Here is a 13,326-nt window from a genome sequence, read left to right on the forward strand (position 1 = left end):
TTATCTCTGCATCCCATCCTGAGGTGATGTGTACCTAGTCATTATGGGGATAGCATTACTACTTATGAAAAACAGGAAAACAAATGGGGCAGACTAGGCGGGCGGGATACCAGGAATTTCCCGGTGGGCCGTCATCTGAATGGACCATAATATCTACCGTGAAGCTTCTAATACCGTGGTCACCAACCTATTGATCACAATTGACTGGTCGATCGCAAGGACTCGACCAGTCGATCGCGAGGTGTTTGGGGGACCCCCTCTGATTTTCCCCCACCCCCAAGAAGTCCCACTACCTACCTCCAGTGACAATGGAGGTAGTGGTGGCTTCCTGCGGGGTGGACAGAAGTCCGGCAGCTACGTGCCACTTCCGGGGGTTCTGGAAGTGCAGTGGCTGCTCCCCTCCCCCAGGTCTGTGGCATACCGGGAAGTGGTGTGGTGGTGGTGGGAGTCCCCAGAGGAGGTGCGCGCAGGGGCTTTCTCTCCTCTCTGGTGGGGGGGAGGGTGGAGTCGTCCGCGGAGGAGGCGTGCAGTGGGGCTTTCCCTCCTCTGCAGGGGGAGGGGGACGGGAGAGGAGTCCCGGGAGGAGACGGGTGTGGGGGAATCCCTGCCCCCACTGGCACCCTGTGCCCTGGTGCAAAACTCTGCCCTCATTCCCCGTTCCCTTCTGGTACCCTGTCCCCCACTGGCACCCTGTCCCCTGTCCCCCACTGGCACTCTGCCCCCACTGGCACCCTGCCCCCACCCCAGCACCTTGCTCCCGGTCCCCACTGGCACTCTGTCCCCTGCCCCAGTACCCACTAGCACCCTTCCCTAGTACCATGTCCCCTGCTCCCACCAGCACAGTTAGGGCCACATTAGTGAGGCTTGGGGGGTTTTTGGAGGAGATTTTTTTTTTTTTTTTTGCATCTCACTTGTGTGGCCCAATTGACTTTTCTGTGAGTCAGTGACCCCTGATTCAAAACAGGTTACTTGCCCTTCTCATCAATAAAGACAATGCAGAAACTTTTTGTGCTTGTCATAGTATTTTATTTAAAAATGAAGCCTGGCCAACAACCTCCAGCCCCGATCTGGCCACAGCATCATAACACTCCTGCACACACACCCCTCCCCCCCAGATCTTAGATCTGAGCCTATCATACACTGGAACCCCCTGCCCTGAGCCCCTGACATACTCCAACTCAAATTCCTGCACCCTCACATCCACAAGCCTGTGGCTTACTTAGTACCACACCCCTTCATCTGACCCCAACACTCCCCAGCCTGGAGCCCCCTCCCTGATCCAGCATCCCCTTCTCCACCTCCTCCTGCATCTAAATTTCCTCCCAGAGCTTGCACCCCTCACCCCTTCCCACACTCAAATCCCTCATGCTCACCCCAGAGCCCACATATCCTGTCTCAAGCCAGTGAGGGTACAGTTAGACTGCAGGGCTGTGTGTACACTGGGCCACTTATTCCGGAAAATCAGCCGCTTTTCCGGAATAAGCTGCGAGCTGTCTACACTGGCCCTTGAATTTCCGGAAAAGCAATGATGCTCTACTGTACAAAATCAGCTGCTATTCCGGAAAAACTATTCTGCTCCTGCTCGGGCATAAGTCCTTATTCCGGAACACTGTTCCGGAAAAGGGCCAGTGTAGACAGCCCAGTAGTCTTTTCCGGAAAAAAGCCCCGATCGCAGAAATGATGATCGGGGCTCTTTTCCGGAAAAGCACGTCTACATTGGCCACAGACGCTTTTCCGGAAAAAGGGCTTTTCCGGAAAAGCAGCCTGCCAATGTAGACGCTCCTTTTCCGGAAAAACTGAAAACGGAATAGTATTCCGTTTTAAGCATTTCCGGAAATTCATGCCAGTGTAGACACAGCCCAGGAGTTTTTTCAGGATTCCAGAGATATCCCGGAAAAACTCTTCCGCGTCCATGGATGCGTTTGTTCTTCCACTTTTTTTAGTGGAAGAGCAAACATGCTCTTTCGGCAAGCCCTGTATGCCTCATTCCATGAGGAATAAAGGGGCTTCCAAAAGAATGGGTTTTTCTGACATTTGGTCCCATCCAGACAGGCCAAATATTGGAAAAACCTCTTCCTACAGAAGAATCGGAAAAAAAAACCCCGGCAGTGTAGAGTGTACAGCCAGTCTCTGACTTACGAACGAGTTACGTATCAAACTCTAGGTTATAACTCAATCTGTTCGTAAGTCGGATTACATTCACTTACATATGGCTGCGCTGTTCATAAGTGCGGATTTCATTCGTAACTCGGGTTCCAGCTGTATAGGAGGTTGGTCGTAGATACGAACGGTTGTAAGTCGATGAGTTTGTAACTTAGGGACTAGCTGTATAAGGGCTGGGGATAGCAGGTAATGGAGAGGAGGAGAATAGAGAGGGCTGGGCTTCAAGGAAGGGGTTGAGTTTTGGGGGAAGGATGGAGTGGTAGATCCTGGCTTGTTTTGACATTTAAAAAGTGGTCTTGGGTGTAAAAAGGTTGGAGGCCACTGTTCTAAGACCAAAAAATCTATAATACCAAAATTCAAAATGTTTCTGAATAAATCTGAGGCGGCTGAGGCTGTGTGTGTATGCGGGTATGGTCGGGTGTGGGCTGCTACACTGGCTCGGCCTTTGTTTCTTTGAGCCAAAGTGAATGACGTCACATTACAGTTGAAATCAACAGAACGGACGTGCAATGTGCAATGTACGATGGTGCATGACAGCAATGCGTAGGCCTGCTTTGTGCAATGGTGGAATCAGAGATGGAGTCGCTTGAGTCTTGACCGGCGAGTAGAGAGTACGCAGTGGTTGGATGAGTTCTGTTATCATCTGTCATTGTGGGTTTGTGGTTTTCCGTAACTGACAATAAATAACAGTGCGAGTATGGTGTAAACGAACAAAGATAGTGTGCGTGGAAAAAGTAAAAAAGTCGGCTGTTCTCAACCCATTTCCTTGGCCTATTTTGATTGCCAGTCCGCCCCTGAATACAGAGTTTGAATTCCGTGATTCATTCTTTTGAAATAACGAGCTTGGTAGTGTGGACACACAGCTTATAAATTTGACCAGGGATGGGAAGTGGGGGGTGGGGATATTTGGGAATAAGGTCCTAGAGTAGACCAGGGCTAAGAAGTGTGCAGGTATCCCACAATACATTCTGATTTCCAGTGGGAAGATGGCATGGAAGACTCTAGGATGGCTTTCTAAAGTGCAGTTTGTCTTCCGTAATGTAAGTTGATACTATCTGGACAGAACGCACTGGTACCAACAGACAAGCGTGAACACACTCTGTTGAAATAGTTTTTTTGATGGCACCATGTTGACCAAACTTTTCTCATAAACTTTCCAGTGTGGAAAAGGCAAAGTTTAAAAATATTTGTGAATCGCAAAAAGAGAAGGACTAAAACAAAAATAACAAAATAAAAAGGAATTAAAAATTAAGTTTCAAACATACAAGAACATAAAAAAGGATTTAAAAGCTCCTTCCACTGCGCTCTTTCTCTGAAACTTTTGTTGTCTTTTTGGTTCTGCTATTGTAAGTGGCCGAGCATCAACAATTCCTGAAAGGTGTGCAGCACCTCACAGTCAATAGGGCTAGTCACGGAATTTAGGACCATCATCACTCTTCAAGTATTGGCACTTTGGATGCCGATGCACAATGGAGTATCTGTCCCATCTTTAGTTCATGAATTCTTTTAAGTTGGGATTGTGTGTATATGCATATTGTTAGTGCTAACCAAATTAAATACCCAATGCTAATGCAGACTTAAGGTTGCCCAGTGGCATCTTATGCCGTAGGAGAATGTGAAGAGCACCTAACTTAAGTTTTGGGAAACCAAGAAATGAAAACCTAAGGTGACACATATGTAAAAACTTTGAAAACTAGGGAAGACAAAGTCACGCTTCCCTATAAAATATGGTCTTCATTACCCTCCCTGAAGTTTACAGTAGCCACTGGAATTGATTAAATAAGATTTGCTTTGAGCCCTTCATTATCCTGCTGGTGCTACCAGATGCAAAAGTAAGGCCACAATGCTTAGGCTTTGCCTATACTACTTCCCTGAGAGGCAGTGGTTAGAATTTTCCCATCAGCCTAGTGAATTGAGAGATGTCGTATACCAATTGACATTCTGAGTGTAGGCCGGCCTACATATTGGAGGTGGTATTGCCACCTGTGAGGGATAAAAACCTGGGATGTCCAGTATCACCCTGAGCCCATCCAACCATACATCAGGTGGCAGGATGTGTGGTGCACCTGTGCAGATTTCCGGAGGCAGCTACCACAAAAAAGGAACTGTCCTGGACAGGGAGTCTCATTGCCAAAAGCCCATTTTCCATTGAATTTGCGTGGAGGCAGTGGGAGGGTAGGATGCTGCCCAACATCTCTGAAAAGCAGGCTCTGGCATCTGCCTTCTACAGCCAGAGCCTAGGAGCTCCAGCTGTGCGCGCGCGCCCGGAGACTGCAGCTACGTCCAAGCGGGCGCACGATTGCTCTGACATCCATTGGTTAGGGCTGCGGGGGGAGGCTCCCAGAGTTATTCAATCCATCAGGCCGAGGCCCCTCTCTCTTCCACCCGCCGATAGCGGCGATTGGTCAGGTCTGGTTTCAATATGGCGGCTAACGCCACGACCAACCCGTCTCAGCTCCTGCCGCTCGGTAACTAGCTTCCCCCCTCCTCGGCCCGCAGCGGCGCGGGGTGCCCTGATATTCCCCGATCGGGGGCGGAGGGAAGGCTGATCTGTTTGTAGGCGGCTTTCGGTGGCGCTGTGGGGGAGGGGCAGTCCGAGGCTCCTCTCCGGATGGGGTGGGGGGAGGAAGGCAGGTCGCGCGGGCCGTTACCGCCGTTGGAAAGCCGAGGGAACGTGGAGGGCGGTGACGTCTGTGCCCAGGGGCGGAAGGGGCCGCGCGCGCGCGCGCCAGGGCCGGGTTGTGCCGCAGCCCGCCCCGAGCGATGGAACGTCGGTGCAGAGCGGCGGCGCCGCGGGGATCTGAGGGGGCCGGGCCGCGGCTGCTCCGGCTTGTGGGTTTTGCTGCCCCCTCGGCCCCTCCCCGGCGGAAGTAGTGGAAGTGGCCTCACCTTGCGGTGTCGCGCGGGCTCCTTTGGGTCGCTCCGGCGGCGAGCCCGCGCTAAACAGCCGTGGCCAGCTCTGCCCTGCTCCTGGGGCGGGGGGTGCCGGGCATCACAGTCTTGTTTTGTGCGGGGCACGCCCCGTGATGTGAGTAGGGTCCTGCCTGGGACTCTGATTGCAGGGTTCCGTTAATGGACAAGCAACAGGCATCTCTTGTCTCACTTTTTTTTTTAGGTGGCTTGGGCCTGGCCTGCCCCTGAAACGAGAGGGGGGAGGGAACTCTTAGAAAAATCGGTTGGGGGGGCCCCACAAGTGAGAAACTAAATAAATAAATAAATGAAACTCTCATTGACCTGGCCCCGAACTGAGAAGGAGGGGAAAAAAGACACTAGCTTCACTCCTCTGGAGCTCTAGTCCCATGGAGGCGGGAAAGGAGAGAAGAGGGGGTGCTGAGGTTCAGGGCTCATCCCAAGGCTGGCTTAACTCTTCTATGGGTATGGGACTAGAAGATTTTTGTAAGTGTTCTGAGCAGTCGTTTTGAAAGTGTACAGGTTTACCATGTTCTTTAAAGGGAATGTGTTAAAAAGATGATCACTTAATATACATTTTAAGTTTGTATGTAATCTTACATAAAATATTTTCTTATTTGCAGAGCTTGTGGACAAATGTATAGGTTCACGTATTCATATTGTGATGAAGAGTGATAAAGAAATAGTTGGCACACTCCTAGGATTTGATGACTTTGTCAGTATCTTTTTAAAATGTAAATGGCAAATATTCCCACTTTTCTTTTTAAAGTAAGCTTAATTATTTAGCTGTTTGGATATCCGGTAGCTAGAATTAGGGATGTAAGGGAGTAGTCAACTACTTTATAAGCCTTTTCTTGTCTTCCTTCCCCCTCCCATTTTTTCCTTTCTTCCACCCCCCACCCCCCTGGTCTCCCCTATTTATTTTGGTCCTAGACATCCAACACTCCGGTCATCTGAAGAAGTGGGCTGTGCCCACGAAAGCTCATGATACCATCTACATGTTTTATTAGTCTATAAAGTGCTACCAGACTATCTGTTGTTTTTTCAGTTTACCTGTACAGACTCTTGGCTACCCCCTGAAGCTTCTATGTTTATTAGAACATAGGCAGCAAGATGGGGAAGGGAGGAGCAGGAGCCGGTGCTGTCTCTATCAGGGGTAGGGGGGGTTACCTGGCCACAGACATGCTGCTTTGCATTAGCGGCCCCTGTGCGTAGAAGGTCCTGACTCGCTGCGGGGACCCTGGTGCACAGGGTTGGGCTGAGTCCCAGCTTGCGCTAGGTGCAGGACCAAACCCTGCTATGGCTTCAATTTAAAGTGCAGTAGAAACCAGGGGGCAGACTGCCCAGCTCCTACTACCTTTTAAATTGAAGAGCTGCAGTGGGGCTTGGTGTCTCACTTGGTGCGAGCCGGGCTGCCTATCAACAAATCGAGTAATCAATAAAAATTCTATTGGCTACTGGATTAATTAAATATTTGCCTCTTAACATCCCTAGCTAGAACAGATGCTTCTACTTTTTGCATGGATAAATATTACACACTAGCTGAAGTTATTTTAAAAGTTAAGTTACATTGTTTTTATAAAATGGAAATATAAAATTATTAAATCAAGGATGTTTTAGTTTTTTGTTTTCCTTGACAGTAGACCTCAGACATGGTATTAGAGGATGTTACAGAGTTGTAAGTATTGTTTCTGTTTTTTGTGTGTGTGTGGCTATTTGTGTGCTTTTCTCTTTTTCTTTCCCATTTATAGCAAAAGTAAAGTAGAAAGAAAAGCTGTGGGGGCTTGCTTGTGGCTGATTGGAATGGCTCCTCTCTAGCTGGCTCTGTTGCATTGCGGATGGGGGATTGCTCCAATCAGCTCCGCTTCAGGAGGGCTGCTCGCACTGGCCCTACCTTCCAGTTAACCAATTACCAGGTAAGCATGCTGCTAAGGCCAATGCTTGCTGAGTAACTGGTTAACTCTTTACATCCCTACTTTAAATTTGACCTGCTAAGTCGCGTGAAAGCTATACATTGCCTTTCCTTCATTAGCATTTTACATTTAACTAGTTGACGTAAGTTTTCTTGGGGGCAGGGATTGGCTACTGAGGTCATTTTCACAGACTGACTGTCACATTTTCTTTGTTTTTTAAAATGTTTCCAGTTTGACACCCTTGACTTTTTTTTTAAAATCTGAAATCCATGTTGAATTTCCCACTAGTTTTAATGTTTGCTTCTTTGCTTTGACCACAGATAAAGAGTTAAAAAGTAGGTATAATCCAGGATAGGAAGGCATTTATCTTACCTTGCAACATTACTCATATTGTCAGTTTTTCATGTTTTGAGTGATGTGGAGGGTAACCCAAAATTATATTGTGATTAATCTAAATTCTGTGTTACTGTTTGTAACAATCGCAGCCCATTACAGTGTCCTGTGTAACTATAGCTCTAGCCATAAGTCTACGTGCATTTTGTAAACTTTATATATTAAATATTTTTCTTCTTAATGTTTGATCAGTGAAATCACACCTGAAGGAAGAAGAATCACAAAATTAGATCAAATTTTGCTAAATGGAAATAACATAACAATGGTAAGTCATGTGTACAACTTTTTGCTTTTGCACTGGTTCTTTGAATATGTGGAATTCAGTTATTGACTAATTTATTCAAGTAAGATTGAACTCATATTTATTTGTAATTTTAAATACATACATGTTCTGACAGAATAATCATCTCATATGGTAATTTACACTTACATTTCTTGATTACACATGTTGCATATTTGAAACCAAATATGAAAATATAAGCATGAATCTAGTTTTAATTTAACATACAGTAAACTTAAAACATAATGCTCTTGATGCATGTGAATCATAGCTGAAGCAGTAATTGATTATTATTGTAGGAGTGATCCTGCAGCCAGTATTTTATTTTTCATATTGGATGCTATGAGACTATGGACCTGCTTTTACACTAGAGAAGCCTACGGTCCAGTATAGTCAGTGGGATTGAGTACTTATTTAAATGGAGTAGGATGAGGATCTAAATGACAGAAGGCTGCACACTAAATACCTAATTATGGTAATCTGTTTTACCTACTGCCTTTAAAGAAAAAAAATTACTTGTTCAGATTTTTAAAAGAAAAATGCCAGTCAGATAAATGGTAGTCCCTATACTTAATTTTTTGAATGTTTAAGTTAAAGAAACAGCTCTTAAACTGCACTCTGAAGAGAGCACATGGCGCAGCCTTGCCTCTTTGTCCTAACTGCATTTGCAAATGACCAAGTTACTCATTGCAAAATAAGTGTATTTGTACAAACAGCTGGAAATGAGCAGTGAACCTATATACCTTTATTTGAGGCGGCTGCAACACAAGAGGAAACAAGAACAGAAAAACTGTTTATTTAGGTTGCAAACTGCATAGTCGTCTATTCTTAAGTTATAGAAATGTAGCCGTGTTAGTCTGGTGTAGCTGAAACAAAAACCAGAACTATGTAGCACTTTAAAGACTAACAAGATGGTTTATTAGCTTTCGTGGGCCAGACCCACTTCCTCAGATCAAATAGTGGAAGAAAATTGTCACAACCATATATACTAAAGGATACAATTAAAAAAAAAATGAACAGTATTGAAAGGCTTTTGAAGAAAAAACAGTTTCTTGCCATTTCAACCAGAAAGGACATTGTCTCAACGACTTGATTACCTGCATCCTGCTTCAAAAGCCTTTCAAGACTGCACTTGAAAGAGAATCCTCTGAACTGTCATTCATGCTTAAATTCGACACTTTACGCTTAGGTTTGAACAAAGAATCTAATTACCTTACCCATTACATTCTCTTTATAGGTTATTTAACAAAAGCTTATCACCTAATAAACCATCTTGTTAGTCTTTAAAGTGCTACATAGTCCTGTTTTTTTACTCCTAAAAGGGAGCTATTGTAAGTTTATAATGAAAAACAGCCCACCAACTGAATTCTACAGATAATAAAATTAGTTGCAGTTTTTTGTCTAGGTATTCCTTTATTGTGTGTTGAACATTCTTACATTCCTTAGTTTCTCATTCCTGAAACATATCTAAGCATAGATTTATAAATATGCATGATTCCCCACTGGTGGGTGGGTGTGTGTGTGTGTGTGTGCGTGTGTGCGCGCGAATCAATTGTGACTTGTTGGCTGAAATACACATACAAAATGAAAAGAGATGCTTTTTCTCCTAACATTTGTAAACAATCTGCTCCAATGCTAATTACTCATGGTATAAACAATACACAAAATAGTATAGAAAATTTCACAGGTACAGATTAGCAAACTCGGGAAATTTCACATTTCACTATCTTAAACTATAATGTCATTCATTTTATCAGATTACTTAGCTGTTTTTTGTAAGAGTAGAATTAGATGTTGGTTTAGTTCAAAATAGGTCAGTTTACCTACAAAAAGTACGCTTCTGTTTTATGTTCTAGTATTTAAGTTCCATCTTTTGTAAAAATATTTTCAGGAGTATAGTAATAAATATGTACAAAATCATATCTGACAATTCTCACTTGAACTCTTGAAATCTGTTTCTTCGTACTGTATCTCTCAATAAATTATCTGTTTTCCTTTTCTTATACAGCTGGTTCCTGGAGGAGAAGGACCTGAAGTGTAAATTTATTTGTCGTTTATGAAGACTCTTGTTATATATTTTTATCTAAATGGAGTGTTTTTTGTTTTTGTTTTACATTTGAAGTTGATATTTGATAATAGGTAAAATTTCCTGTTCAGGGAAGATGCATGCTAATGGTGACTTTGTAAGTTAAAATCATGACTTTCTTGTGAAGACTGATTTGCTCTTCAGAATAAAAAAAAAAAAAAATTTTCTTTTTGTTAAATATACTGTTTGGTTTTATTGAATGCAGTAGAAAAAATGTTTGCAGTTATAATAATCTTTAAAAATAAAAAAAAGAAGAAAACAAGGAACTTGTGGTCACAAAGTTAAGACTGAGACAATCTCTAACTGGCTCTGAAGCTTGCCTAGGTTCACTTACATGGGTCAAAACAGTAACATTCAACAGTAAGATTATTCCGGATGCTTTTCCTCTTGACTTAGAGGGGATTCCAGGTCATTGGGTATGATTCCATGTTAATTAGAACTTTTCTAATTAAGAAAATGGTGCAGTCTTTAGTGCAGTGAACAAGAAAAATGGAGATTGGTTCTAAAGTATGCCTCATGCTGCTTCCCCTTTGGTCTCTTATCGTGAAGAAAGATAGTGACCTGCCATTGTTCTGCACATCTCTGCAATAGAGGGATTGACCTTGTCGTGTCTAACGAATAAATGGCCTAGTACTTGGGTGAGCAATAAAACAGTGGCAGTTCACTAAGGAAACTTAAGACTTGCTAAATCAAATTCAAAAGGCACCCCACGGATGCTGGTACTCTTGGTCTTGAGAGGAGTAAGCGAAGCCAATGGGAGCATTTGCTCCTGTCGACCTCCTGCTGTGGGGACCGCACCAAGCTCAGTTAAGTCAAGTAAGTTGACTTAAGGCAAGTAAGCTATGTATTCTGTGTAGCTGGAGTTGTGTACATTAAAATGAGCTTCCTGATCTAGTGTAGACCTGGCCTACAGTAAACCAAAGTCACTGCTTGCTGGGATCCTGGCTGAAGATAGCTGAGGGCAACTTAGTTGAGTCTTGAATGTGAAAGGGCCTTATTTCAATATAAACACATTAGGGAGTATTTGCTTTGATAGTGTGAATTTATTTTTTTGTCAGTTCTGACAGTTGGCCTTCTGTGTTAACCTCTTCAGTGGCTTGCTCTGCTCTTGTCCCCCCCAGCCTCTTCTAACAATTTAATTCTATTTATTGTTTTACAAAAGTGCTAGCTTTCAGTTGATCAGAACATTCTCTTTATAGGCTATTTAACACCAAATTGTCTCTTATTTACTAGCAGTTAATTGTCTTCACTCCTTTTAAATGATACTGGCTTCTAGCCAGCATAGTTCTTAGTCTTTTCTGTTCCTGTAGTTAATATCCTAGTCTTCACCTTCTTGATAATGAAAATAGGCTAGGGCAAATCATACCTCTGAACAATATCTTATTTTGAAGGATATCATTACTTTTAGTCCCAAAGCTACTTACATTCCACACAAATTTGGACTTGCATTGTTGACAATTGTTTACATTGGAAATAAAGAACCCTGGAAACTTAGAGTTCTTTATGGTACATGACTGAGTCTCAGAGCATTTTAAAATTTGCCTGAAATACTTTGGGTGTGCGCTCCTCATTTAGGGTTTGGGTAACATGCTGTGTCCCATATTTAGATATTGGCAGGTTAGGTGATACCTTATAGAATCTTGTTCCAGAATCAAGTACTATTAATAGTTATCTGTATATCCTGGGCTTTATTGCACTTGGTATTTTACACATATGTTTATAAACTGAACATGCAAATCAGACATTTTGAGAAAGTATAATTAACAGAACTTGATCCATAGGGAGTATTGAATGGGAAAGGCAATATTTGCTCTTTTGTCAGCACATAGAGTGAAATGTATTGCAGTCTAGTCTCTGCAGCTCTTGAATGTTATGAGAACTAAATTGATTATAGCCTCATTTCCCCCCCTCTCCCCCCCCTTTTTTTTGCTGTTTCTTACTATTTGTAAAGAGGAAACGCTAATATTGTTATCTCTGAGTGTTTTGGTATATCACTTTCTGAAATCTGCATATGTTGTTCTTGAGATATTTGTACATATGCTCTATGTTAAATATTCACAGGTTACAAGGGAGCAAACTTGGTGCTCTGGAGAGTCTTTAGCACAAAGATGCAAGTAATTAAAATATTCCACACCCATTATTTGTCTTGCAGTACAGTTTCTGAATCAATATTTATACCACTTGCCATTTTGGAAGTGCAAATAATAACCTTTTAAATTACATGATGACTTTGCAGGAAAGCTTGCATTTAATCACACTGAGTCAGTGTGTCAACTCACCACTAGAGGGACAATATCTGCACAAATAATACAAGGCTGAGAACCAAAAGGTTTGTAGATTTGTAACATATACAAATCTGAAATTAGGACTGTACTTTTTGGTCTTAAAAAGTTAAAGTAGGACTCGGAGGTAAAATCAATGCATTTTGTTTGCACACAGTTTAGTATCTCCTCTCTCCCCGCCACCCACCCCGAATGCTATCCGATGTAGAGTTCCTTAACTTCTCTTGCCAGCAAAACTCTGACAGCATTATTTTCTAATACAGGCACAGGCTTCTTTATACTTCTTGTCTCACGTTGTGCCAAAAAAAAAAAAAAAAATCTTGGCACATCAATTGCGGAACTTCACAATTAAGCACTAACAATCAATGTCTAAACTGTAATTCAGAGTATCAGGATTTTAAGTTTCTCAGTGTTTTATGAAATCTCTTGTATATTGTTGTGTTAATAGATAAAGATGTAAAGCAAATCCTTAATAAATGTTGACTATATCTGTCAATTTCAGCCTTATCCAATCATAAGTAGAAGTCATAAATAGAAGACTAATTGCAAAATATCTTTTTTGTTTTGACATGCTGATAGCCCAAGTTCAATATCCAGTGCTATAAATCTCTTATAAATCATAAAGTATATTCAATAATTGTTAGACTTAATCTTTGTATGGATCTTTTATGGGTTCTGAATTATGTTTGTAGCAATTGGTGGCTGAGATTATATTCCAAAACTTGTTTAGTGATCATTTTCCTTTTGGTACACGAATAATTTATGATAATAATGCATATCCTTTCTTCAACTGTGTAAAGTTTCAGCAGTTTAAATTAAGATGTTAACTTGCTATTTCTTATGCAATTAATAGAATAAAAAGTTTGCCTATATTCTTAATTTTAATAGAGAATGATTCTAATTTTATTTAAAACACTCTCTCTCAAAACAGTGTGTTTTAGAAGTGTTCTTGCAACTGAGGCAAATGTCTCCAGTTAACGTACTCTGGCCTAATTTGCATGTCAGTGACCCTGTCAATACTTTATAAACCATTAATTCCTAACCTTAGAATAGGAGTAGTGAATAGATGGACTATGGACCAAATACGGACTACCAGATGCTTTTGACTGCAACCCCAACATCCTTCTCATTTTTTTTTTTTTTTATGTTTTCTCTCTCTGGAGTCTGAACCTTGACAGAGAAATTTTGGACTTTGAGGGGAAAAGATGACTGTCCCTGCCTTAGACCTTGTCTGTGTATGCTGTGTCAGTTCTGGTTTTAACTGTGGATATGATGGCTTATTAATTTTTTTTGGAAACC

General features: G+C 42.3%; 1 protein-coding gene across 3 annotated transcripts; it reads left to right on the forward strand.

The window, feature by feature from the left end:
• The first annotated feature begins 4,375 nt into the window (after positions 1 to 4,375).
• LSM5 (LSM5 homolog, U6 small nuclear RNA and mRNA degradation associated) lies at positions 4,376 to 12,912 on the forward strand. Of its 3 annotated transcripts, none has more exons than XM_075921773.2 (5): positions 4,376 to 4,631; positions 5,697 to 5,792; positions 6,724 to 6,751; positions 7,572 to 7,644; positions 9,668 to 12,912. In XM_075921773.2, the coding sequence occupies exons 1-5, from the start codon at positions 4,586 to 4,588 to the stop codon at positions 9,698 to 9,700; spliced, it is 276 nt and encodes a 91-aa protein (XP_075777888.1). In that variant the 5' UTR covers positions 4,376 to 4,585; the 3' UTR covers positions 9,701 to 12,912. The 3 variants fall into 3 exon arrangements, with proteins under 3 accessions (XP_075777888.1, XP_075777889.1, XP_006124098.1); XM_075921774.2 differs by lacking the exon at positions 4,376 to 4,631 and adding an exon at positions 4,773 to 4,995; XM_006124036.3 differs by lacking the exon at positions 4,376 to 4,631 and adding an exon at positions 5,002 to 5,191.
• The last annotated feature ends 414 nt before the right edge of the window (positions 12,913 to 13,326 follow it).

Source organism: Pelodiscus sinensis, chromosome 2 (genome assembly GCF_052426305.1).
Source record: "Pelodiscus sinensis isolate ZL-2025 chromosome 2, ASM5242630v1, whole genome shotgun sequence".
Lineage (NCBI taxonomy): Eukaryota > Metazoa > Chordata > Testudines > Trionychidae > Pelodiscus > Pelodiscus sinensis.